The sequence below is a fragment of the Gorilla gorilla genome, chromosome 4 (assembly GCF_029281585.2).
Source record: "Gorilla gorilla gorilla isolate KB3781 chromosome 4, NHGRI_mGorGor1-v2.1_pri, whole genome shotgun sequence".
Classification (NCBI taxonomy): Eukaryota; Metazoa; Chordata; class Mammalia; order Primates; family Hominidae; genus Gorilla; species Gorilla gorilla.
In genome coordinates this window covers 47478239-47504233 of record NC_073228.2, presented here as the reverse complement: position 1 = coordinate 47504233, position 25995 = coordinate 47478239, and the positions used below count along the sequence as shown (strand labels likewise).

Sequence of the window (25995 nt, the reverse complement as noted above, 5' to 3'; positions counted from 1 at the left end):
TAAGTACGCGGAGCGCCACCGCCCCGCACCTGCCGAGGAGACCCCGAGGTGCGGGGAGGGACCCCGGGGCGGCGCCTCTTTTGTCCTGCCGCGGCGGCGGCCGGGGCCCTGCGGAGCTGGGGGGGCCGGGGGGCGGCGGGAGAGCGGAGGGCGGGCCCTGGGCTCACGTGCTCGCTGCTCAGCTCTTAACCCGGCCCCGCCGCCCCGCCGGGATGGCCGCGGCCGGAGCGCGCTGAGCCCCGGCGCCGTCCCTGCCGCCCCCCCCGCTCCGCGACCCCCGCCCGCTCCCGCGCCCCCGCCCCGGCTCCGCAGCTGGCGCCACCCCACCCCCGTCCCTGCTCCCGCCCTCCCCGCGCCGCTCGCAGCCGCAGCCCCCGGACCCGGAGGAATGAGCGAGCCATGAGGCTGCTGCGGCGCTGGGCGTTCGCGGCTCTGCTGCTGCCGCTGCTCCCCCCGCCCGGTGAGTGACCCCCGCCCGGCCCCGGCGCCCCCTCCCTGCCCCCGCCCCGGGATGTGCGGTGCTTGCTGCTGCAGCCACCTTTTCCTGCAGTGCTCGGGGTGACAGCCGGTCCGGAGCGCGGGAGGGTAGGGGAGCGGGAGAGGAGGGAAGGTGCGTCCACCCACCTGTCCCCAGCTGGCCGGGCCCACCGCGTCCCTGCCCCTGCCGCCGACCGGCCAGCTCTGCAGGTCTCTGCGGGTTTGGGCGGATGGGGGGGCAGTCGTGACGGTTGGGCGGGAGCGAAGCTCCTGGCCCCCTCCCCGCGGGCTCTTGCCTCTGCAGGGCAGCCAGATCCTCCCATCCGGATCGCCCTAGGGCTCCAGGGGCCACACCAGAGTAGGGGATGCGGCATGCCCACCCCATTCCCAAGTCTTCTGCCCCAGGGTGGGCAGCTGCCTGCAGCCATGGCCTTGTTTCCCCAGGTCTTGGGACCCAAGGTCCTGCTGGAGCTCTGCGATGGGGGGGCTTACCCCAGCTGGGAGGCCCAGGAGCCCCTGAGGTCACGGAACCCAGCCGTCTGGTTAGGGAGAGCTCCGGGGGAGAGGTCCGAAAGCAGCAGCTGGACACCAGGGTCCGCCAGGAGCCACCAGGGGGCCCGGTGAGTGGGGCTGGGTGCCGTGAGGCCAGGGGCTGAAGCAGGCCTCAGAGCCCCAGGGAGCCCACGGGGTAACCAGGGTTGGAGTCCCCCTCAGCAGCTGCCCTGCAGGGTCCCCTTCTGTACAGTGGGCTATCAGGGGGGTGCTGGAGCCCACTGGTGGGGAGCACCAGGCCTGCCCAGCCCCAGGGCCCCCTCCCATTATTGTAGGGTCCCCTGTCCTCAGTGTACAGGGGCCACTAATGCCTAGGTCTCAGGTCTGCTTTGGGTCAGCCTTCCAATGGCCCCCTGCTCCCCTCTGGCCAAAGCTAGTTGTTCTGTTCAAAACAGGGCTTGGATGGGGCAAGTTGGGGGCAGGGAGAGGCAGCCCAGATTCCAGTCAGGGATTGGGGCTCTCGGGTTCTCACCACAGCCACCTCAGTGGGCTTTCTTGGAACAGCTTAGTGCTTGCTCCTGCCTCAGTGTCCACACAGTGCCCAGATAGGCTTGTTGTTCTCCTTCCTGTCCTGGCTGAAGGTGGGGCCTTGGAAAATAACTCGAGGCCCCAAGCCAGCTCTACCTGCCTGCCCACTGTCCCTTTCAGCTACCAGGCCCCTCCTGCCTCCCAGAGGAAGGTTAGGCATGAAGGAGATTAATTGCAATTAATAATTAATTAATATCATGTGAATAATAATCACCCAGATGGAATATTCATTCAGCACACCCCAGCGCTCCAAGAGCTGGAGCTGAAAGTGAACCAGGCCAACAGGGCAGCAGAGGGCAGGCTGGCCGGCAAAGGCCCGGCACAAACGGGAGGTGTAGGGGGGAGACCCAGAAGAGGGGTACAACTGAGGCCTGGGAAGTTTTGGCAGCAGGGAGTGGTGGGAGGTAAATTGGGCTGGGCAGAGGGAGGAAGGAGGGAAACAGAGGCTAACATTACGGACATCTGTCAGACTGGCATCTGGCCCTGCCTAATGTACTTGGTTAAAAGCCCTTAAGGGAGGGGAGCAGAGGGGGATGCGGGGTGGTGCAGGGGTGGAGAATACTGATGAAATGGATGGAGCAGGAAGGGAGCATGCATAATAGATGGACCATCACTCAGGGCCGTGCAGAGGGGCAGGGGGAGGGGGCTAATGATCCAAGGCCCGCGGTCACTGGGGGTGGGGTGGGGGGTGGAAGCTGCCTTCAGCAACTGCCCAGGCTCCCTGGGAGGTGTGCAGTCCCAGGGCCGGGGATGGGGTGTCCTGGCCGCTGAGTATGGCTGTCTTGGCTGGTGTCACTCCCTACCTGTGAACTGTGCACCCCGTGGTTACACTGTAGGGGAACTGATGGTCTGCCCGACTGCTGGGACTCTGGCTTGTGCTTTAAGGGATGTGCAGATTGAGTCATGGAAGGATGTCACTGCAGGGAAACGGGACAGAGTTGAGGAAAAGCCTGGAGTCAGGTAGGGATGAAAAGTCAGGTATTCCAACTGGGCAGGTTGCTCCTTCAGCCTGACCCTTTCTGAGCAGAGACAGAGGTGGCAAAGGGTAGGAGGTTCTGGGCTGTGGTGGTGTCTGCAGCTGTGTGGGAAGGTCAGGATGGGTGCAGTTGAACTGCTTGGGTTGGGGGTCTCTGTGTTGTTCTGCAGGTGAGTGAGTGCATGTGAGGTGTGTATGTGATCCACCGATTCCAGATACTTCTGAGGGGTGTCTGAGAGCCTGCGGGGAGGAAATGGAGTTCCATGGATCTGCCGGGCAGTGATTTTCTCCAATTTTTGGGTCTCTCTGAGACTGAGACTTCCTAGGGCCCTCATGGCGACCTCCTCAAGGGACTTGTTTGGGGCCCTCTCTTATCTGTGCCTCAATTTCCCCTGAGGTACCAAAGCTGTGGACTTCTATGGGCCACTCTGCCAAGCTTTGTATGCACTCTACATCACTTATTTCTCACAACTCTGTAAGGCTTGTAACTTTTGTGTGTTTGTGTGTGTGTGTGATGGAGTTTTGCTCTTGTTGCCCAGGCTGGAGTGCAATGGCGTGATCTCTGCTCACCCTAACCTCCACCTCCCGGGTTCAAGCAATTCTACTGCCTCAGCCTCCCGAGTAGCTGGGATTACAGACGTGCGCCACCATGCCTGGCTAATTTTTTGTATTTTTAGTAGAGATGGGGTTTCTCCATGTTGCTCAGGCTGGTCTCGAACTTCCGACCTCAGGTGATCTGCCCACCTCGGCCTCCCAAAGTGCTGGGATTACAAGCGTGAGCCACTGCGCCCGGCAGCTTGTAACTTTTGTCAGCCCCATTTTACAGATGAGCAAACTGAGGCTCAGAGGGATGAAGTAAATTGCCCAAAGTCAATCAGATCTTAAGCAGTGGAGCTGGGAGTTTTCTCCACACCAGGGCACTTCCCAGTTCTGCCTCCAGGGCTCTCTGGATTTGGGTCCAGGAGGCAGTCTCCCAACTCTGCCCAGAGCAAGGAGACAAAAAGACACATCCAGAATATTTTCCCCAACGGTAAGGAGATATGGCAAACCCTCAATCTCCTGCCTGGCATTTCTCCCTGGGGTTAGAGTGCTTTTGGCCTCAGAGCCACGGGGTCTGATGGTGGATCCAGTGTGGACTTGAGCCCGTGTGTGTCCTAGCCAGAAGTACCCCAGCTGGGCATTGCTTGGTTTTTGCCTTAACTTACTGCCCTGGTTTGGAACTTCAAGCCTAGCCGGTGTGGAGCTGGCAGCAAGATCTCTGGTCATGTGTCGAGTCCAGGGGCACATGCTGGCTGGCAGGGCCTGGGGCGCTGAGCTGCTGTGGCTTTGGGCAGGTCGTTTGACTTTTCTGAGCCCCAGTTTCCTATTCCCTAAAATCAGGATGGTAACATATCTCAGTCCCACTTACTACCAGGAGGTGGTGATGGGAAAGAGCTTTACGTGCTGAGGATTCCTGGCTTGACAGGGGCAAGGGTGGGGGTGCGACTGGGACAGGGGAAGAGATACAGCGGCCAAGAAGGAATTAGAAGCTGGAGAAATTAGACTGGGTGCATTGGCTCACAGTGGCCAAGGTCAGGGGATTGCTTGAGACCAGGAGTTTGAGACTAGCCTGGGCACCATAGTGAGACTCCCGTCTCTACCAAAAAAAAAAAAAAAAATTACCCAAGCATGGTGGTGCGCACCTGTAGTCCCAGCTACTCGGGAGGCTGAGGCTGCAGGATCGCTTGAGTCCAAGAGTTCAAGGCTGCAGTGAGCTATGGTTGCACCACTGCACTCCAACCTGGGCTACAGAGTGAGATCCTGTCTCACACAATACAACAACAACAACAAAAGAACAAGGTAGAGAAATTACAATTATTTACTAGGGCTTTTTGGGGCAGGCACTCCTTTACGTGGAATTATTTAATCTTCATCACAGCTCCCAGAGGTGGGGCTATTATTCCCATCTCGCAGATGGAGAAACAGGCACAGAGAGGCAACGTAACTGCCCCAAGTGACACAGCACTTGAGCACAGAGTCAAGACTGATCCTCAAAGCAGGGCTCTCACCCAGCACGCTGCCACCTCTTGCTCAGGGCTGAAGGGAAAAGAGACACAGATGCACCCTTGCCCTCTCTCTGCTACTGCACGCAACCCCCTCACTTCTGTCCAGCCTGGAAGCAGGCTAGGCCTGAGGCCCAGAGAAGTGAGGGAGCTTCTGGGAGTGCAGAAACCTGTGGTTCCAGGGAGCCCGCAGCTGAGGGGTGGTGCAGGTCAGGCAAGACTACCGTGTCCAGTTGGGCTGGTTGTTCACTGCACTAGGGTGACTGGGCAAGCGGTAAGTGAGCTGAATGCAATCCGTGGGCTTATGGGGCCACATGCGTTCTGACTTGCAGGGGGATCTTGTTTTCTTTCTTTTTTTTTTTTTTAAGACAGAGTCTCACTCTGTCACCCAGGCTGGAGTGCAGCAGCACGATCTCGGCTCACTGCAGCCTCTGCCTCCCGGGTTCAAGCGATTCTTGTGCCTCAGCCTCCCGAGTAGCTGGGATTACAGGCGTGCACCACCACTTCCAGCTAATTTTTGTATTTTTAGTAGAGATGGGGTTTCACCATGCTGGCCAAACTGGTCTCGAACTCCTGATCTCAAGTGATCCACCCGCCTTGGCCTCCCAAAGTGCTGGAATTACAGGTGTGAGCCACCTCACCCGGTCTTGGGACCCCTTTTTCTAATTTGCACCAAGCTGCTGTGTAGGTTATGCCTGCCCCTGGGGAGACCCAGACTCCTTGGGAACAAGGAGAGGGCAGGACATGGGGAGGTGACTAGGGTCAGGGGTGAGGAGGTCGCAGACCTGGTACATAGAAGTACATCTGAGCCAGCTAGGGGAGGGGTGCCTCAGCCTCTGGGCTAAGCTCTTGTGAGAGCTGCCCAGGCCAGCATTTACTGGAAGCGCCACCACAGAAGCCCTCCACGGTGGGCGTGTGCTGCAACAGTGTTTGTGTTTTCTTCCTGCAGAAAGGCGGAGGGCAGTTGAGTAAGGCTCACCCCCAGCTCTTGAAGATGGGAGTCATGGACATGGTGCCACAGGGGGGCCAGGGTCTGTGCCTGGGGCCCTGGTACCCCACTAGAGCCAAGGCCATGCTATAGTCTGTGTGGTGTGGCTGAAGTTGCGGCTCTCTCCTGGGTTGGGGCAGATGGCTAGAAGCCAGGGCTAGGATTTTGCTGGGCCCAGCTTGTTCCCAGGGGCGAGGTGGGGGCATGAACTGAGCTCTGCCATGCCAGAGAGTTCAGCAGGCTTAGTTTTGGTGTGAGAGGCTGCACGCTGTGGCTTTGAGGTGGCACAGCCTTAGTGCAGGTCCTGCTCCCCTGCTTCTGACTGTGTGACCTGAGCCAGCCATGCAGCCCCCTGAACACCACCTTCCTCATTCATAAAATGGGGATGCTTATAGTCTCCACCTCTCAGGCTGCTGCGAGGACTTGAGATGATGAATGTCAGGTGTCCAGCCCAAGATCTGGCAAAAGAGCTGATGGTCAACATCTCTGAGTGTCCGGACAGGGTGCTGGGCCCTGGTGCTGGCATGAGGGCTGGATGTCAGAAACAGGAGCCAGGATATTTAGGGGTTACTTGTCAGGCTCGGGGTGGGGTCCAGGGGAGAAACCACATGAGCAGGACTCTGGCCTGTGGGCTTGGCCTCACCCAAGCAACCTCCTGGCTGCCTAGAGGAACCCAGCTGTCCAGAGTCTGTCCCCAGAGGGACTGATGACCCTGTAAGGAGGTGGCTTTGTTCTCAAAAATGTAGGTCAAATCCCATCATTGGAAATTTGTCTGGCTGTTCTCATTGCCTGGGAATCCCGCTGCCCTCTTGATAAATGGAGCACCCAACACATTGCCGGGGGCGGGTGGGGGGAGCTGGCAGGTGGGTGGGTGGGGGGTTTCTCCCAGCTGGGACATACTCCCAGGTGGAGCTCCTGCCTCTCTGGCTCCTCCCCAGTCTGCAGCCACCTGGCCCACAAGGTGGTGGTGTCTCCTTGCGGGAGGGGATTCCAGAGAGATGTCCTCAGGTGAGACACCTGACAGGTAAATCACACCATCCACCCAGATCTGGAGCATAAGGCCACCATTCTGGCATGTCCCTGTCACAGTAGGTGATCCAAAGGAGTCGTTTATGCAGTTCCTCAAAGCCCTGTTCAGCTGGAACATTTACACTTCCTTCTTGTTATTATTATTATTGACCCTTATGATAACACATTTAAAAGGGCTTTTATTTAATCCTCACAGCAATCCTGGTTTTTCTTTTCTTTTCTCTTTTTTTTTTTTTTTTTTTTGTAGAGACAGAGTGTTTTGCTGTGTTGCCCAGGCTGGAGTGCAGTGGCACGATCTTGGCTCACTGCAACCTCCGCCTCCCGGGTTCAAGCAATTCCCCTGCCTCAGCCTCTCGAGTAACTGGGATTACAGACGCATGCCACCACACCTGGCTAATTTCTTTTTTGTTTGAGTAGAGACAGGGTTTCACCATGTTACCCAGGCTGGTCTCAAACTCCTGAGCTCAGGCAATCCGCCCACCTTGGCCTCCTAGGATTACAGGCGTAAGCCACTGCTCCTGGCCCAACAATTCTGTTTTACCGAGGGGAAAACTGAGGCCGGGGGCATGAAGCAGCTTATCTCAGGCCTTGCGATACATTTCCATTCAACGTGATGTTGAGCCCGTGGCAGGGAAAAAAGCAGGCATCGCCCTTGCTCCAGGGAACTAAAGGTCGCCCACCTGAAAAGCCAAATCAGTGATCAAAGAAGTGTATGTCTACTGTGTGCTTAAAGGCCCAGAGGTGGAGGGCGCCAGAGCCCTGCTTGGGTTGGCAGGTGCAGGCTGTGCAGATGAGGGTGGGGAGGAGAGGGAGGTCCGGGCAGGAGTTCCGGGTCAGCGTGTGAAGGGCCGTGTCTGGAAGTGGTGGGGAGCAATGGTCTCCCTTCTCGAATTTCCTGGAGAATTTGAGAATCCTAAGGCTCCTTAGTCTCTCCCTTCCTAAGACTGTGTGTCTGTAGGTCTGGGGCAGAGCCCAGGCACCTGTATTTGTGCTTTTGGGTCTTTGGCAGAATCTTTGCCTTTTTCTGTCTGCACCCCGCATCTGGTACAGAGAGGACAAAGCACAGTCACTCTGAAGCAGATGTCTAGGAGAGTGGGTGGGCCAGCCAGAGAGGAGCCTCGGGTGGAAGGGGTGGTCACCCCTGCCAGGCAGTCACAGCTGCTGTGGCGACACGAACTCCAGCCCCAGGGTGAGATCCAGCCCCACACCTCCCCAGCCACCCAGCCATGACCCTGGGCCAGTCACCTCCAGGTGTCTCCCTGAGCCTCATCCTGGCATTTGTAAAATGAGGACCAGACAGCCTGGGCAGGTTGAGATCAAATGAGCTGGAGCATGTGAGAGCCTGGGCAGCCGGGGGAGCAAGAGACAAGTGCAGGGCACAGGGTCAGCTGAGGGCTGGCATGACCTCAAGACCAAAGGCCCCTCCCGCCAGGGATGGAGGGACAATGGGATGAGGTCAGAGGCAGGGCAGGGGCAGAAAGCAGAGCCAGGCAGGGAGCACAGTTTGGCTTTGATAGAGCACTGGCTTAGGCTGGACATGGAGGCTCAAGTCTGTAATCCTAGCACTTTGGGAGGCTGAGGCGGGAGGATGGTTTGAGCCCAGGAGTTCAAGATCAGCCTGGGCAACACAGTGAGATCCCATCTCTTAAAAAATTAATTAATTTTTAAAAAAGAACATTCACTGGGCATGGTGGCTCACATTTGCAATCCCAGCACTTCGGAATGCCAAGGGTGGATCACAAGGTCAGGAGTTCAAGACAAGCCTGGCCAAGATGGTGAAACCCTGTCTCTACTAAAAATACAAAAAAATTAGCCGGGCATGGTGGTAGGCACCTACAATCCCAGCTCCTCGGGAGGCTGACGCAGAGAATTGCTTCAACTCAGGAGGCAGAGGTTGCAGTGAGCTGAGATCGCACCACTGCACTACAGCCTGGGTGATAGAGCGAGACTCCATCTCAAAAAAAAAAAAAAAAAAAAAAAGAACATTGGCCTAATGCTGGGCGGGCTTGGGGCGGTCTTGGGACTCTGTGCCAGCAGGAGTCCCCTCCCCACTCCCCAGGTGCCAGGGCCACAGAGATTCTGGGGACTGAGATAGGTTTGTGTGACCCATCTCTTCCCTCAGACCAGGGACAGGGTTGTGTCCCCACATGGGGCCAGGCCAGGCAAACACGCCTTGGTATGTGGTCTCTCTCTTTCTCCTACCGCCTTTGGGGGCTCTCCCAGCCCCCTCCTGGGCCACCTCCAGCCAGGCCCAGCCCCCAGCCCCAGCTGCCCTGGCACTGCCCCAGGGGCTTATCTGGTCTGAGCCCTGTGTCCTGCTGGGCTCAGCTGTACCAGATGGGGAAGTGGTGAGAGCTCAGCAGGTGGCAGGAGGTGGTGGACAAGGAGGGTCTTAAGGTATCTGGCCTTCGTCCCCCATCAGCTGGGGCTTTCTCCAGAGTGGGGACTGGCTTGGCCTCTGCAGAGAGGAAGCAGGCTTGATGGGGTGGCTCGCAGACCTCCTGAGTGAGGGAGATTCTGTTGGTGCCAGGGCAGACTCTGCTGGAATCTCCAGGCCCAGGATGGTACCAATACGTAGCCAACCTCCTGGCCTTGCATCTGGGCTCATCTGACCATTTTCAGTGGGAAAATCTGAGGCACAGAGAGGTTGCTGGGTCATCCCTGGGGCTGCACGGTCAGAGAGCAGCATTGGGGCAAGGGGTCTGGCAGGCTGCTCCTCTAGGCAGCTGTGGAGGGGGCTGGCATAGGGGCTTGTTGGTGGGGGGCAGATAGAACAAGCAGGAACAGTCCCAGGGGCAGGGGAAGGCCAGGATGGTTCAGGCCATGCGCCGGGAAGAGGATGTGGCGACTCCTTGTCCTTGACTTTCTATTTCGGGCTGATCAATGCTCTAGGGGCTCAGGATGGAATTGGGAGCCTTGGTCAGCCTGGAATAGGGTGAGTCGGTGTCCTTGGGGCGCAGAGGTCAGCCCACCCAGGCCCTGGCCATTGGTGCCCCCCTTGCTCCTCTCCCAGGACCTCTCATGGACACTGGGCCCTCTTCCATTTTATTCCACCTTTGGGGTGAGACAGCCCTAGAAGCAGACTCCCTAGCTTCACCACTTTTTAGCTGTGTGACCTTGGGCAAGTTAGTCAGCCCCACTGTGCCTGTCCCCTTTCAGATGGGAATGGCAGTAATCTATCCCATAGGGTTGCTGCGGAGATCAAACAGGGCAATACTCTTAGTGTTTAGACCAGGGCCCGGCACACAAGAAGTGCTCAGTAAAGATTAGCAGTGATGAGATGGTTGAGGAGGAAGCCGACAAGGCACAGGCTATGGATTTCATGACCACAACCTTGGGGCTCTCTTCCTTCCTGCAACCTGCCGTCCCCACCACAAAGGCCAGGCAGCGAACAAAAGCCTCCCATTTGCAGGGCAGAGTGGGTGACCCTCATGTTGGGGTCTGGAGTCAGTCTTCTGGAATGAACAAGGGGTGTGGAGAAGGCCCCAGCCCTGAGTCCTCTCAGCCCTTCCTGGGCCCTGCGGTTGCTGTGATCCAGGCGTCCTCAAGCACCCAGGCCTGGGGGGCCGCCATCTTGCTCTGGCGTGGTGTGTTGCCGTGGCAACCTGGAGCCTCCAGCCCCACTGCACTCTGAAAAATTTATCAGGAAAACTTCCATGTTTAAAAATTAACCATGGGATTGAAATATTAAAGATGAGCTGCTTTGGGCGAGGCAGAGGGCAATGGATTTGGGGGTAGAGGAGCCAAGTCCTTCCTCCCAACAGGATGGCACCTGCCCGTCGCCCAGTTTCCAGGGGCCTAGCCATCCATTCCCACCCATTCGCCCCTGTCCGAGGCCTCCTATGTAGATGGAGGCTGGGGCCAGGGTAGGGGGACAGGCAGCGAGGGTCCTGCCTCCCATTTCCTGTTTGTCCCTTTCCCATGATACTCCTGGGGCCCTCCCGTTACTCTGCCTGATGGTGGGGTGCCCCTCACCAGCCAGGAGGGCACAATGAGGCAGAGGGCTGGCCGGGCTGCCCCTCTCCATCCCAGCTGCACCTGCAGCCCAGCCCCAGAGAGGATGCGCAGGTGCCCGGGCCCAGAGGGCAGAAAGGGGGCTGTGCCCAGGGCTGAGCACTCCTGCCTCTGCCCACTAGTAAAGGAGCAGGGTCGTGGAGGAAGAGGAGCTTGGACAAAGCATCTTGCCCCCAAATCAATGGTCCCCTCAGCTGCTAGGGCTGGCCGCCCCCTCCCCAGGGCTACTGTTGCTCCCGGGATCCCCCCGACTCCCACCTTCAGGCCTCCCTGGGTTGACTCCCCCTCTGCCCTCCCCCCACCCAGCCTGTCCATCTGGCCCAGGTGAGTTTCGTCATCCCAGCCTTCAACTCAAACTTCACCCTGGACCTGGAGCTGAACCAGTGAGTGTGGCCTTGAGCCCAAGAGGAAGGGCAGTGGTGGGGCGGGGGAGACATGGCTAGGGCCTGGCTGCTGGGGGTCTGGGGATTGGGCCTGGGCAGAGGGGACCTGGATCCTGACCTGAGGTGAGCCTCAAGCCCAACCTCACCTCGCCCGTGACCCCCCCTTCCTGCTGCCCCCTCTGTCTCAGCCACCTCCTCTCCTCGCAATACGTGGAGCGCCACTTCAGCCGGGAGGGGACAACCCAGCACAGCACCGTGAGTGCCACTGCAGGGGACCGGGGCCGGGGGTGGAAGGGAGGTGCTGTTTCTGTGGTTCTGTGCTCACAGGTGTAGGGACAGGTGGCCGCTGGAGATGGGGTCCTGGGCCTGGCCCCTCAGCACCTTCCCTCTCTCCCGACCCAGGAGGCTCTGAGGGTGGACAGTGGGCAGCTTGAGTGCATAGGGCCCTGAAGTCCCCTCACTTGGCCCCAGAGCTCTGACCCCCAGCCAGCCCACGTGGGGCCTACAGGGACACTCGTTCCAAGCAGGCTGCCAGGAATCCCCCTCTCCAGACTCTTCTGAGAGGGACAGCTGAGGAAAGGCCCTTCTTACTCAGTATCAAGGCCCCGAAAATCCCAGCTGCCTGGGACACTAGGGTCCCAGCCCTGAAGGCTCTAGAGCCTGAAAATGAATGAGTGTCTATAAATAGCCTGTCTCACCCCCCCCCCCCCCCCCCACCGCCTGTTCAGTAACTGGAGCACAAGTAATTCTGCAGGAGGCAGAGCTGGAGCGGGAGGGTGCCACTGGTCCCCCCAGCCCCAACCCACGAGTCTGGCCAGGAGGACACATGCTGCCCATCACTCCTCAGCCAACCACAGGCCCAGGGGTGTCCTGGGAGGCAGTGCATGAGGTTGTGTGTGATGTTAGGGGCGAGTACATGATTAAATGAGGTAATATATGGTTAGTGCCAGAGCAGTGCTGGGTACATGGTAGGTGCTAAATAAATGTTGCCTGTTATTCTTAAAGGAGTCTGATCCCTTCCCCAGCCCCAGCAAATGGCTAAGAACCCTTGCTGTAGGCCGGGCTCCTATAATCCCATCACTGGGAGGCTGAGGTGGGCGGATCACATGAGGTCAGGAGTTTGAGATCAGCCTGGCCAACATGGTGAAACACCATCTCTACTAAAAATACAAAATTAACCAGGCATGGTGGTGCATGCCTGTAATCCCAGCTACTTGGGAGGCTGAGGCAGAAGAATTGTTTGAACCCGGGAGGCGGAGGTTGCAGTGAGCTGAGATCATGCCATTGCTTTCCAGCCTGGGCAACAAGAGCGAAGCTCCGTCTCAAAAAATAAATAAATAAATAAATACAAAAATTAGCTATGTGTGGTGGCACATGCCTGTAATCCCAGCTACTCGGGAGGCTGAGGCTAAGGCATGAGAATGGCTTGAACCCAGGAGGCAGAGGGTGCAGTGAGCCAAGATCACGCCACTGCACTCCAGCTTGAGCAACAGTGAGACCCTGTCTCAAAAAAAAAAAAAAAAAAAAAAAAAACCATTGCTACAGTCCAGCTTCCTCATTTTATAGATGACGTGAAGGAGGCCCAGAGGTTCCTAACCCCAGAGGGCCAGGAACTTGCCCAGGGTGGCACGGCAAATTAGGAGCACCAGCCATCTAGAAACAGGCTCCAGAGCCCCAGGCATACCCAGGGATTGTGGCCACCTGCACACAGGGCAGCTTCAGTGTCCCCCAAAAAGCCTTGAGGCCCGTTGGCTGCCCCCGGCCTCATGCCAGCGTTCTGCTCACTGTTCTGCTCCTTCAGGGGGCTGGAGACCACTGCTACTACCAGGGGAAGCTCCGGGGGAACCCGCACTCCTTCGCCGCCCTCTCCACCTGCCAGGGGCTGCAGTGAGTATGGGGAGGGGCCGGGCAGCTGGGAGAAGCCTCTGGCCCAGGCCTGGGGACGGAGGGGAGCTGCGCCTCTCTCTCCACAGTGGGGTCTTCTCTGATGGGAACTTGACTTACATCGTGGAGCCCCAAGAGGTGGCTGGACCTTGGGGAGCCCCTCAGGTAAGCCCCACACAACCCCTTGCCGTCCTCTCTGGTGGCCCTGCCAAGCTTGTCCCAACAGCTGTTGCTGCCACCTCTTCCTCCTCCTGCTCCTCCCTCAGTAACCCCAGCCTCACTGCCCTCTTCAGTGACCCCAGCTCTGGTTCCCTCCCTCCTGTGCCCCAGCTCCCCCTGTGCCCCCAGCTCCAATGTCCCCTCTGTCCCATAAGTGACCTCCCATTGGGCTCCAATGTCCTTTGCCCCTGTCTCTCAGGGTGCCCCCAGGTCTTGACCCTGGAATCTGAGCATCTGGGAGATCAGATCCGACATGGGAGCTGTGGCCAGTTCTGGGTCACCCCAGGGTGGGGTGGAGGCGAGGGCTGGATCTGCCCCCCCACAAGTGGGCCTGGAGCAGGCCCAGTTGGCACCCCAAGAACTAATTTCCCCTCATTGCAGGGACCCCTTCCCCACCTCATTTACCGGACCCCTCTCCTCCCAGATCCCCTCGGATGCAGGGAACCAGGTAAGGGAGGGAAGGGGGGGTGGGGAGGGGCCGGCTGTGCCCCCCTCACCTGCCCCTCCCCACAGGCTGCCTGTTTGCTGTGCCTGCCCAGTCGGCTCCTCCAAACCGGCCGAGGCTGAGAAGGAAAAGGCAGGTACGGGGGCCCGCACAGACCTCGGGCTGCAGAGACCTCGGGCTGCAGAGACCTCGGGCTGCAGAGAGACCTCAGGCCGTGGCCCAGAGCAGGAGGGCACCTCATCTATGGCTGGGGCGAAGGAGGGCTCAGATGGATGTGGCTGGGGGCCAGGGACCGTGTCTGGGAGAAGCCCCCACCCCTTCCCTAATGCTGGCATCTACAGATGCCCCATCCTGGGCAAACCGAGGCTGCCTGCCCTCATTCCAAAGCTGAGAAGGGACAGGACCCTCTGCCAGTGGGGAGCTGGCACTGTCCCTGGCTGGAGTCCAGACCCCCCCATCCCCACCGAGTCTGTTCCTGGCTTGGCCATGAGATCAGTCAGACGTGGAAGGGACTGATTCCAAGTGCCCACCCACCCCCCAGGTCCGCCGGGGCCACCCTACAGTGCACAGTGAAACCAAGTATGTGGAGCTAATTGTGATCAACGACCACCAGCTGGTGAGTGCCAGGGCAGGGACAGGGGGTGACACTGGGAGGCCCCTGAGGAGCCTCGCCCTCCTCCCATTCTTCTCTCTCCCAGTTCGAGCAGATGCGACAGTCGGTGGTCCTCACCAGCAACTTTGCCAAGTCCGTGGTGAACCTGGCCGATGTGGTAAGCAGCTCTCCCTCCCTCCCTTCCCTCCTCCTCATGCCCCCCACCCCACCACACACATTAGGGGACACTGTCAGCCCCTGGCTCCCACTTCCTGGAGAGAACAGACAGGCCCTCCTCCAGCCCTGGCCCCAACACCCACTCCCACCCTCCAGCCCCCTCATCTTCTCCCCAGATATACAAGGAGCAGCTCAACACTCGCATCGTCCTGGTTGCCATGGAAACATGGGCAGATGGGGACAAGATCCAGGTGCAGGATGACCTCCTGGAGACCCTGGCCCGGCTCATGGTCTACCGACGGGAGGGTCTGCCTGAGCCCAGTGATGCCACCCACCTCTTCTCGTGAGTCCCCCACCCTGCACCTCCTGCCAGCCTCTGCTAGTTGCTACAGTGCTTGGGATTACTTAACACCTGCCCTGTGCTGGGTGCTCCTCTCAGAGTTTGGGGACTGGGCTCTCACCTTGCACCCGCCACCTACCCCCAGCCACATGCAACAGCTGGGCATCATCCCCTAAATCTGAGGTTGATGCCCTTGTCTTAGCCCTGGTGGCCCTCTTCTGCCTCTCACCTCCCCTTAGTTCTGTCTTTCCCCTTTCAAACTGTCCCAGCATCCCTTCCTCAGGGACCCAGTGCCCTAGTAGGGAAAAAAATCTAATAAAAGGGCCTTGCAACTAGAGATGGTCTACTGGGAGCCTCTCCTTTGCCTTATGGGCAAAAGAACCCAAGGAGGGGCCAGGCGTGGTGGCTCATGCCTGTAATCTCAGCACTTTGGGAGGCCAAGGCGGGTAGATCATTTCAGGTTACAAGTTTAAGACCAGCCTGGCCAACATGGTGAAACCCCATCTCAAAATACAAAAATTAGCCAGGCGTGGTGGTGTGCACCTGTAGTCCCACCTACTCGGGAGGCTGAGGCAGGAGAATCGTTTGAACCCAGGAGGTGGAGATTGCAGTGAGCTGAGATGGTGCCACTGCACTCCAACCTGGACCACAAGAGTGAAACTCTGTCTCAAAAGAAAAAAGAAAAAGAAAAAGAAAGAAAAAAAGAACCCAAGGACGGGGGGAAGGGTCTTGCCTGGGGTCACCAAGGCTGATGTAAAGGGCCAGGCTCACCTCCCGAGGAAGGACTCTAGTGTGAGGGGCTCCCCAAGGCCCCACCACCACCCGGGGAGCCACAGGGGAGGGCAGGAGGCCATCCTGACAGCGCACTCCCTTCCAGGGGCAGGACCTTCCAGAGCACGAGCAGCGGGGCAGCCTACGTGGGGGGCATATGCTCCCTGTCCCACGGCGGGGGTGTGAACGAGGTGAGCAGTGAGGGGACATGGCTGGGGCGGCGGCTGAGGGAAAGGGGCTTCAGGGGCACGACGTGCCTGTTGGAAGATGTAGACATCTGTGCCCCATCTTCCCCACCCCCAGTACGGCAACATGGGGGCGATGGCCGTGACCCTTGCCCAGACGCTGGGACAGAACCTGGGCATGATGTGGAACAAACACCGGAGCTCGGCAGGTATCCTCCCCCGGAGGCCCCCGTGTGGCCCACGCCCAGCAGCTCTGGAACGGGAGGGTGACAGTGGGAGGGGTGGTCCTTGGCCTCCCTCATATCCGCCTGGCTCACCCCTCAGGGGACTGCAAGTGTCCAGACATCTGGCTGGGATGCATCATGGAGGACACTGGGTGAGTTCTTGGGGACAAACCGGGGGAAGGTCTTGGGTGAGGGGAGTCTTAGAGCGAGCATTGTTTGGCAGTCTGGACCAGGGGGCTCAAGAGGCCCAGCTCACAGAACCACTCAGGATCCCAAGAAGCCCAGTTTTCCGCAAACACTGCCCCGGGAGACCCAGATTTCCTTGCTGGGACACCAAAACCGGCCAGGCTGCAGTGCGCATCGTGGCCACTGGGCGCCGCCCAAGCCTCGCATGGAGACACCTTCCCTCCAGCGCGGCTGCGAGTCCCCAGGTTCAGCGGAGGGGATGGGAGCGACAGGGACAGGCGGGAGGATTCTGGTGCAATCCCGGGAGGATTCTGGTGCAATCCCGGGGCAGATCCTCCGCCTCCTCGCGATGGTGACGAAGTCCCCCAGTGTACCCCCTCCCCAGCCTTGAGAGGGGTGAGGGTGGGTTGGAGGGGAGCAGCCAGCAGCACCTCCCCTCGCCCTATCCAGGTTCTACCTGCCCCGCAAGTTCTCGCGCTGCAGCATCGACGAGTACAACCAGTTTCTGCAGGAGGGTGGTGGCAGCTGCCTCTTCAACAAGCCCCTCAAGGTACCAGCCCCGCGGCGGGGAGCATGGGAGCGGGCCCTGGGCGGGGTCCGGGCCAGACTCCCGACCTATCCTCCCGGTCCAGCTCCTGGACCCCCCAGAGTGCGGGAACGGCTTCGTGGAGGCAGGGGAGGAGTGCGACTGCGGCTCGGTGCAGGTGAGCGGTGGTGCGGGCGCCAGGTGGGGAACCGGAATGCGGGGGTGGGCACAAGGGAGCGTCCGAGTGGGAGGATTAGGGCTCGCCCGCCTCCTTCCCCTTCTCCCGCGTCCCTCAGGAGTGCAGCCGCGCAGGTGGCAACTGCTGCAAGAAATGCACCCTGACTCACGACGCCATGTGCAGCGACGGGCTCTGCTGTCGCCGCTGCAAGGTAAGCAGGACCGGCCGGGAGGCGGGGCCAGGACGCAGGAGGAGCGATTGGAGGCCTTCATATAAGGGGTGGGAGCTAGGGAGGGAAGCCGAGCCTTCGGGGACGAAGGCCTCTGGGGCAGGGCTTGATGCGAAGACAGCGCCAATGGGGAGCAAGGGGCGGGGCTGAAGGATGTTGAAGGCGGGGCTACGAGGAGCGGGAAGGGAAGGCTGCCCAGAATCAAGGAGGGGCGGGAAGGTGGGCGGGCTTGGGGGCGGTGCTGAGTGCGCTGGGAGCGAGGTGGGGAGCGTTCAAGAGGTGGTGGGAGCAGGGAAATAAGAACAGGCCTGAAACGGGGCCCTGGGGAGCTGGAGGGCCCGGGGATGTGGGGGTCCAGGGAGCGGGGGGCCTGGGGAGGGCAGGGCCGAGGCATCCATCCTGCCTGACTCGAGGAGCGCGTCTCTTCCCTAGTACGAACCACGGGGTGTGTCCTGCCGAGAGGCCGTGAACGAGTGCGACATCGCGGAGACCTGCACCGGGGACTCTAGCCAGGTCCACCCGGCCCCGCCGTCTTGTGGAGCCCTGGGCGAGGCAACCCCTACCCTTGTCGATTTGGTTTTCCCGGACGAGTGCTCAGCACTCCCCTCCTCTCCACAGCTGGCATCGACTTCCACTGATCAGACTCAGTTTTCTTATCTGAGAAAGGGGTTCTTCATGCTCCTGGCCTTGTTCCTTCAATCATTAAACCAGAATGTATCGTCTGGCTGGTATTCCCAGCGCCTGGCCCGGTGCCTGGTGTAGGTTAGGGATCAGAGTAGATGATAATATTAGTTAACATCTATTACAACCTAATTACATGCCAGGCATTTATCTCCCAGCCCTACGAGGGAGGGAGGCTGGAGCGGCTCTGGGGCTTGCAAATCCGTGTGGTCTGGGTCCAGAACCAGACAGATCGCTTGTCCTAGGCGTGGAAGAGCCCTGTGGCATGAGCCCCCAATGGGGGGCACTTAGTACCCCAGCATTCCTCCCTAGGGCAGCCCTCAGCTCCAGTCCTGGGGCTGCTCCGCTCAACCCCACCCCTCTCTCCACAGTGCCCACCTAACCTGCACAAGCTGGACGGTTACTACTGTGACCATGAGCAGGTATGATGGCTGCCCCCTGAGCCTGGGATTCAGGGCAGTCTCTTGTCTCCACTCTGACCACTCAGCATCTCCATCCCTTGTCTCTGAATTCTTGGACTCTCAGGGCCGCTGCTACGGAGGTCGCTGCAAAACCCGGGACCGGCAGTGCCAGGTTCTTTGGGGCCATGGTGAGTCTGGCTAGGGCTGGGAGTGGGGACTCCAGAGGACCCAGAGCTGAGAAGCTGGGGAGAGTGGGTTCCAGCTGAACAGGGCCCCAAGTGTGTAGCTCCCCAGGATCTCAGGGACCCAGGCAGAGTGTGGGAGATGCAGGCCTGAGGTCTTGGGGTGGGTCCTGGGGCGCGTGGGGTCACTTGGCATCCTCTCCCCACAGCGGCTGCTGATCGCTTCTGCTACGAGAAGCTGAATGTGGAGGGGACGGAGCGTGGGAGCTGTGGGCGCAAGGGATCCGGCTGGGTCCAGTGCAGTAAGCAGTGAGTACTGAGGCTCCCAGAGGGCCTCTCAGCTCCAGGGCAGGTGTGAGACTTTTCAGAGATGGGGCAGCAGGTTCTCCCAGGAGGAGCCTGTCAGTCCCAATGGGCGGGCACGTGGCAAATGAGGTGGCAGGGTGCAGGGTGAGGGCAGATTAGAGTTCAGTAGTTGAGTCTGAGGTCAAACTTGGGGCTCACTGTCTCTATATGCCCCAACAGGGACGTGCTGTGTGGCTTCCTCCTCTGTGTCAACATCTCTGGAGCTCCTCGGCTAGGGGACCTGGTGGGAGACATCAGTAGTGTCACCTTCTACCACCAGGGCAAGGAGCTGGACTGCAGGTGCTGGCCAGGACCAAGACTAGGGAGGGGAGGTTGCAGCTGTGCTGGGGGTTAGAAGACAGGGGGCTGAGGCTGGCTGTGTCACTTCCCCAGGGGAGGCCACGTGCAGCTGGCGGACGGCTCTGACCTGAGCTATGTGGAGGATGGCACAGCCTGCGGGCCTAACATGTTGTGCCTGGACCATCGCTGCCTGCCAGCTTCTGCCTTCAACTTCAGCACCTGCCCTGGCAGTGGGGAGCGCCGGATTTGCTCCCACCACGGGGTGACTGCCTGGAGCCCGGGATGGCGGGAGAAGCTTACAAGAGGGGACAGGCCCCTGCTCACCTCTCCTGGCCCTGCCCTGCCTCTAGGTCTGCAGCAATGAAGGGAAGTGCATCTGTCAGCCAGACTGGACAGGCAAAGACTGCAGTATCCATAACCCCCTGCCCACGTCCCCACCCACGGGGGAGACGGAGAGATATAAAGGTGAGGCTGGAGCTGGCCGAGGGGGGTCTGTCTGTCCCGCTCTCTATGCCTGTCCTTGCCAGCTAAGCCCTGCCATCCTCCCCAGGTCCCAGCGGCACCAACATCATCATTGGCTCCATCGCTGGGGCTGTCCTGGTTGCAGCCATCGTCCTGGGCGGCACGGGCTGGGGATTTAAGTAAGAGACACACACACCCTGTGCCCCCTGGCATCCTTGAGGGGGGATCAGAATCCCTGCTGGTGGAGCTGAGGGGGCCCTCCCTGAAAGCCCAACTAAACCAGAGCTCACACGTCATAGGTCCAAGTAGCCTGCAGGGCTTAACATTTAGAAACTAGGAGATTTTAGGCTAGATGAGGTGGCTCACGCCTGTAATCCCAGCACTTTGGGAGGCCAAGGCAGGCGGATCACCTGAGGTCAGGAATTCAAGACCAGTCTGGCCAACATGGTGAAACCCCGTCTCTATTAAAAATACAAAAATTAGCCAGCCATGGTGGTGCGCACCTGTAATCCCAGCTACTTGCGAGGCTGAGGCAGACAATTGCTTGCACCCGGGAGGTGGAGGTTGCAGTGAGCTGAGATCGCACCATTGCACTCCAGCCTGGGTGACAGAGCAAGACTGCATCAAAAAAAAAAAAAAAAAAAAGGAAAGAAAGAGAGAAAGAAAAGAAAAGAAAAGAGAAAAGAAATCAGGAGATTTTACACTAGCAATTCGGATTTCCAGCTCTGGAAACATGAAAAGGTTGAGCCCCAGCGTGCCTCTAAGCATCCCCGAACAGCCACAGAGTGGAGCTGGGCAGGGGCCGCCCAAGCCAGGCATGTGTCCTCCGGTCTCCAGTCCCCACCCAGCCTATAATGCTTTGTGCATGTCTAAGTTTGGGGTCCTTGTGCTGGTCTAACCCCCTTAATGTGCAGAGGAGGAACCCACGGCCCAAGGTCACATGATTGAGTTAGTAGCAGAGTCAGAGCTGGAACCGGGACGCATTTTTGTGGGTGCCCTGGGTAATTCTCCCTGGCCCTTACATTAGTGTCCAGGCCCCGGGGACCCTGGCCCTGCTCTGGGGCAGGGGGTCGCATGGCAGCCAAAGGCCCCTCCCTGAGAGAAGCAAAAGGTCAGATGTCTCCTTTTCCTCTCCCCTTCCACCATCCTCCCCTGCAGAAACATTCGCCGAGGAAGGTACGACCCGACCCAGCAGGGGGCAGTGTGATGCCGGCCACGTCATCCCTCCCGCTGTCCTTGTCTCCTCCATCTCATTCGTCACCCCGCGTTCTGTTGATGGGGAGCGGGGGCTGATTCCCCCACCCCTGCTGCCAGACTGTCCCGGCAGGGGTGGGAGAGCCTCGCTCGGGGAAGAAGGTCCCAGCTGCCCTCGCCCTCGCCCACTCAGGCCACGTCCTTCTCGACTGCCCTGCTGCGGCCAGGCCCTCCCCTGCCACCAGGTGGAACTGGAGCTGCGCCCCTGGCAGTCCCCATCCCCGGGAGGGCCCTCCCTGTGCGTCCCATCTGTTTTGTCTTCCATATCACCACTGTCTGACCTCCCGCAGATCCCTTCCCTGGCCAGCCTGTGACTTGCCACCTGCCTCCAGGGCCCAGCACTGAGCTCCAGGGCCCTGCTGGGGGGCTCTCCCTGTGGCCCCTGCTCACATCCTCCCCTGATGCCCCCTCTCCGTTCCAGGTCCGGAGGGGCCTAAGTGCCACCCTCCTCCCTCCAAGCCTGGCACCCACCGTCTCGGCCCTGAACCACGAGGCTGCCCCCATCCAGCCACGGAGGGAGGCACCATGCAAATGTCTTCCAGGTCCAAACCCTTCAACTCCTGGCTCCGCAGGGGTTTGGGTGGGGGCTGTGGCCCTGCCCTTGGCACCACCAGGGTGGACCAGGCCTGGAGGGCACTTCCTCCACAGTCCCCCACCCACCTCCTGCGGCTCAGCCTTGCACACCCACTGCCCCATGTGAATGTAGCTTCCACCTCATGGATTGCCACAGCTCAACTCGGGGGGGCCTGGAGGGATGCCCCCAGGCAGCCACCAGTGGACCTAGCCTGGATGGCCCCTCCTTGCAACCAGGCAGCTGAGACCAGGGTCTTACCTCTCTGGGACCTAGGGGGACAGGGCTGACATCTACATTTTTTAAAACTGAATCTTAATCGATGAATGTAAACTCGGGGGTGCTGGGGCCAGGGCAGATGTGGGAATGTTTTGACATTTACAGGAGGGCCCGGAGAAACTGAGGTGTGGCCCATCCCCCAGACCCTCCCCAAGGATGACCACACCCGAAGTCCTGTCACTGAGCACAGGCAGGGGCTGGGCATCCCAGCTTGCCCCCGCTTAGCCCCGCTGAGCTTGGAGGAAGTATGAGTGCTGATTCAAACCAAAGCTGCCTGTGCCATGCCCAAGGCCTAGGTTATGGGTATGGCAACCACATGTCCCAGATCGTCTCCAATTCTAAAATGACCGTCCTGCTGTCCCTGTCAGGACACATGGATTTTGGGGGGGGGGGGTTCTAGAAAATATAGTTCCTATAATAAAATGGCACCTTCCCCCTTTCAAGAAGGGTGATTCTGGGGCCGACTCAGGGTTTAGGTGCCCCCTGGTGTGGCCTAGATGTCCCCACCTGGGCCATCTTTCTGGGGAGGACTCTCCCAGGTAGGGAAGGCCAGAGGTGGCCCAGTGCCTGGAGGGTTAGGGTCTCTGCCTGGGATGTGCAAGAGGAAGTAGGAAAGGGAGGTCTCATGGATGATCCTAGGCTGCTAGAAGTCCTTAAGGCCCCATCTAGTCCATTCCACTCCCTACCCCCATTCCAGAGCCGAGTAGTAAGTTTACAGATGTTTCCCCCATTACATGCCCCCACCCATCCCTGCTGCAGCGAGCCTGAGAGCCAGGCAGAGCCAGGCACAGCTCCTCAGTCTTCTCACACAGTCCTGCCAGTGGCCTTCCCTCATGACGCTTGCTTGGGAGGGTGGAGCACTGGCTCCTTGACCCTAAAAGGTAGCTGGCAGGGGCAAGATGGGGGCCAGCTACCTAATGGATGAAAGGCACAAGTGAATACAGTTCTTGTCACCAGGGTTGCCCTGCCCTCACTCGGCAGGGAGTTCTGACACCCCAGGGCCCGTGAGCTACCTGCTTGAGCCCCTGTTTCCGGGGCACCTTCGAGGAGGCGTTGTGGAGGGCATCGCTCCCTGTTTATTCACACCACCCTCAGGGGCAAACAGGCCTGGGACCCGCTGACACCATTTTGGGTAGCTGGATGCACCCAACAGCAGTGGGGTCCACAGACTGAGCTCCAGCTGGCACTGCCCACTCAAGGGCTGAGTGGAGGGGCCCCTCCGGCCAGCTCTGCTCCACCAGCCCTGCAAGCTGATGTGGGGCGGGGGAAGGGCTGGGTGTTGCACTATTGCTGCACTGCCTTAAGGCATCTGTCCTCTGGTGGTGCACCCGTGCACACAGGTACAGTGCATCTGGGCACAGCTTTTGGATCCACACCTCTGCACAAGTGTGAATACCTCTGCACATATGGGCGTATCTGTGTGTGCTCGTGTATATGGGGTGGGGAACATGAGACTTCCTGTGACCAGTCCACCCTGGCTCCCAGCTGTCTGTATCCTCCTGCCCCGCCCTGGCGAATGCCTACCCTGGCAGAACCCAGGGAGGAGTGGAGGCTGCCTCTGCCTGGGCCTCCACACAGCATCCTGTACATACGCCACCTGGGCTGGGGGTGGGGAGGCAGGGCCAGGAGCATCGATTAAAGATCACATCCTGGGGCTTCCAGGGAGCTCACACCAACTTTGCGTTTCTCTCCTGTCTGTGAATGGCCATGCTGTGACTTGTCCCCTCTGGCTCAGGAGGGAGCATGATAACTGGGGTGCTGGAGGCGGGAAGGGAGCGCCCAGGACCAGCTCCATTCATGGTGAGGAAACAGGGTGGAGGCCTGGCCCTCCCGCTTCCGCTTCCTCGCTTCCTCGGCTCTTCCAACAAAGACAGCTGTGCCCCTCCTCTGGCTCCAGCAAAGCAGGAGGCCAGGCGAGTAGGAAAGCATTTTCCCAAAAGTCGGGAGACCCAACTTCCCTTTTATGGCTGAAGCCAAAGAAGCCTCTCCTCACCTCCCAAAAGATTACAGAACGCTGGACAAAACCATTAGCCTGTCTGGTCCCAGGGCACCGTGTTCCTGGGCTCTTTTCCCACCCCTGTGCCCTCTGGCCGAGCCTGGGGCAAGAGGGGACTGAGCAAGGCTAGTGCTGGGAGTCCCTCCCCTGGCTGGGGCTGGGTCTGAGCCAGGAGCCTGTAATGATTATTCCTGTCTTCCCCTGCAGAGTGCTTGGGCCTGGAGGTATTCGCAGACTTGGGGGGCCCGGGAGGAAGAACTGGGGGAGGATCCATCGGGCTCTGGAAGTCCCGCTTGTTAAGGGAAAAGATAAAAGAAGCAGTTGGGGGCAGGGAAACAAATGAAAGGCTAGAAAAAATGGAGAAAGAAATAGCAGCACCAAGCAGGGGCCTGGGAAGAATTGGCAGCTAGAAGCTTTGGGATCATAGCCCCCCATTCCTGAACAGGTAGGGTTCCCAAGGCCACCTCGGATCACATGCCGAAAGAGTAGGACCCAGGGCCACGTTCAGCTTAGATTCCTACTCTGGCATCTGGTCGCCGCAGGACACTGGGTAACGTCTAACTCCAGTCTCTCGTGCAGCAGAAGGTCAGCTTCTTCCTATTTAGAGTGCAGGGGGAAAAAAGCAAGAATCATTCTCAAACCGATCAGTCATGAACTGAAGTCTAGCTGTGCCCTTGTCTTCCTTGCTCTAGGCTGAATAACACTATTTTTAACTTTCTTTTTGCTTCTGCCTCTCAACTCCTCCATGCCCATGCTTAACCCTTTCTCAGTTCCCAGTTCCCAGTCTATCCGGGTCTGATGTGTGGTTCAGCTGACCCTCCAGATAGGGAAAGGGTGGCTTCTGGCAGATGAATGGCAGGAAGGCAGATAGGGCACAGGTGAGGCTCAGCCTTTGTGACTCTCAAAGGTCAGTGTAGGCCGAGCGTGGTGGCTCACGCCTGTAATCCCAACACTTGGGAGGCCAAGGCAGGTGCATCACTTGAAGTCAGGAGTTCGAGACCAGCCTGGCCAACATGGTGAAACCCTGTCTCTACTAAAGATACAAAAATTAGCCAGGTGTGGTGGCGCTTGCCTGTAGTCCCAACTACTTGGGAGGCTGAGAGAGAGAATTGCTTGAACCCGGGAGGCAGAGGTTGCAGTGAGCTGAGGTCACACCACTGCACTCCAGCCTTGGCGACAGAGCAAGGCTCTGTCTCAAGAGAAAAAAAAAAGGTCAGTGCAGAGTCACCAGACGCCTCTCAGCCTCGGACCAAACCCTGGAGCCCTAAGTGTCCCCTGCGTGGGTAGGCAAGCGGATGTCAGAGAGGCACCGAACTCTCTGCCTTTGTCTTGCCTGCCTGGGGATGCCAGCTCACCTTTTCCCAACTGGCCAGGAGGAAATAAAGCTCCACAGGTTGGAGTGGAGAATCAGATCTGGCCCAAACGGAACATCTGAAAAGACTGACTTTGGTTTCAGAACTGGTTATTGGCAGCTCTGATGGAGTGATTCCTAAACAACATGGGTGGAACCAGGAATTTGAAATTTGCAGTGAAGGCCACCTATTGCAAGGAATTCCCAGGAACCCTTATTTTTCAAAAGTAGAAATTCCTTTGGCCAGGAGCAGTGGCTTATGCCTATAATTTTATTACTTTGGGAGGCTGAGGTGGGAGGATCACTTGAGTGAGCCCAGGAGTTCAAGACCTGCCTGAGCAATATAGTGAGACCTTGTCTCTACAAAAAACTTTTAAAAAATTAACCGGCCAGGCGCAGTGGCTCACACCTGTAATTCCAACACTTTGGGAGGCCGAGGCGGGTGGGATCACTAGGTCAGGAGTTTGAGACCAGCCTGGCCAATATGGTGAAATCAAATCTCTACTAAAAATACAAAAATTAGCTGGGCATGGTGGTGCGTGCCTGTAGTGCCAGCTACTCGGGAGGCTGAGGCAGGAGAATTGCTTGAACTGGGAGGTGGTGGTTGCAGAGAGCCGAGATTGTGCCAGTGCACCCCAGCCTGGGCCACAGAGCGAGACTCCATCTCAAAAAACTAAAACTAACTAAATAAATAAATCTAATATATCCAAAATATTCTCATACCAACATATAATCAACATAAAATAATTATTGAGATGGTACATCCTTTTTTTTTTTTGTACAAAGCCTTTGAAATCAGGGATGCATTGTGCCCAATTTCAAACTCAGCAGCTACATGTGGCTATTACAGATACTGTTAAGAAGCAACATTTACATCCAGGAAGCTTTGAAAGAAGGAAAGGACAGAAGAGAAAACAGACAACTATGTGTGAAAGACTTAGGTCAGGAGCAGCAGACACTGCCTCCTTAAAGGTCAGAGGGAACCTTTGTGTATAGTCCTTTCTAGAAGGCAAGAGATGGCCGGGCGCAGTGGCTCATGCCTGTAATCCCAGCACTTTGGGAGGCTGAGGTGGGCAGATCACGAGGTCAGGAGATGGAAACCAGCATGGCCAACATGGCGAAACCCCGTCTATACTAAAAATACAAAAAAATTAGCCAGGCGTGGTGGTGCGCACCTGTAATCCCAGCTACTCTGGCGGCTGAGGCAGAAGAATCGCTTGAACCCAGG

General features: G+C 58.6%; 1 protein-coding gene across 4 annotated transcripts; it reads left to right on the top strand.

Moving 5' to 3' along the window:
* The first annotated feature begins 344 nt into the window (after window positions 1-344).
* ADAM11 (ADAM metallopeptidase domain 11) lies at window positions 345-23096 on the top strand. 4 transcript variants are annotated; one of them, XM_031011580.2, is made up of 27 exons: window positions 345-460; window positions 922-1097; window positions 10913-10989; window positions 11178-11244; window positions 12791-12876; window positions 12963-13038; window positions 13474-13540; window positions 13606-13673; window positions 14079-14153; window positions 14236-14307; window positions 14483-14649; window positions 15524-15608; window positions 15721-15811; window positions 15927-15978; window positions 16463-16562; window positions 16645-16716; window positions 16835-16927; window positions 17378-17458; window positions 17998-18048; window positions 18152-18215; window positions 18419-18518; window positions 18735-18854; window positions 18948-19116; window positions 19205-19319; window positions 19405-19495; window positions 20475-20492; window positions 20992-23096. In XM_031011580.2, the coding sequence occupies exons 1-27, from the start codon at window positions 400-402 to the stop codon at window positions 21005-21007; spliced, it is 2310 nt and encodes a 769-aa protein (XP_030867440.1). In that variant the 5' UTR covers window positions 345-399; the 3' UTR covers window positions 21008-23096. The 4 variants fall into 4 exon arrangements, with proteins under 4 accessions (XP_030867440.1, XP_055243883.1, XP_030867439.1 ...); XM_055387908.1 differs by lacking the exon at window positions 20475-20492; XM_031011579.2 differs by having other exon boundaries at window positions 20475-23096.
* The last annotated feature ends 2899 nt before the right edge of the window (window positions 23097-25995 follow it).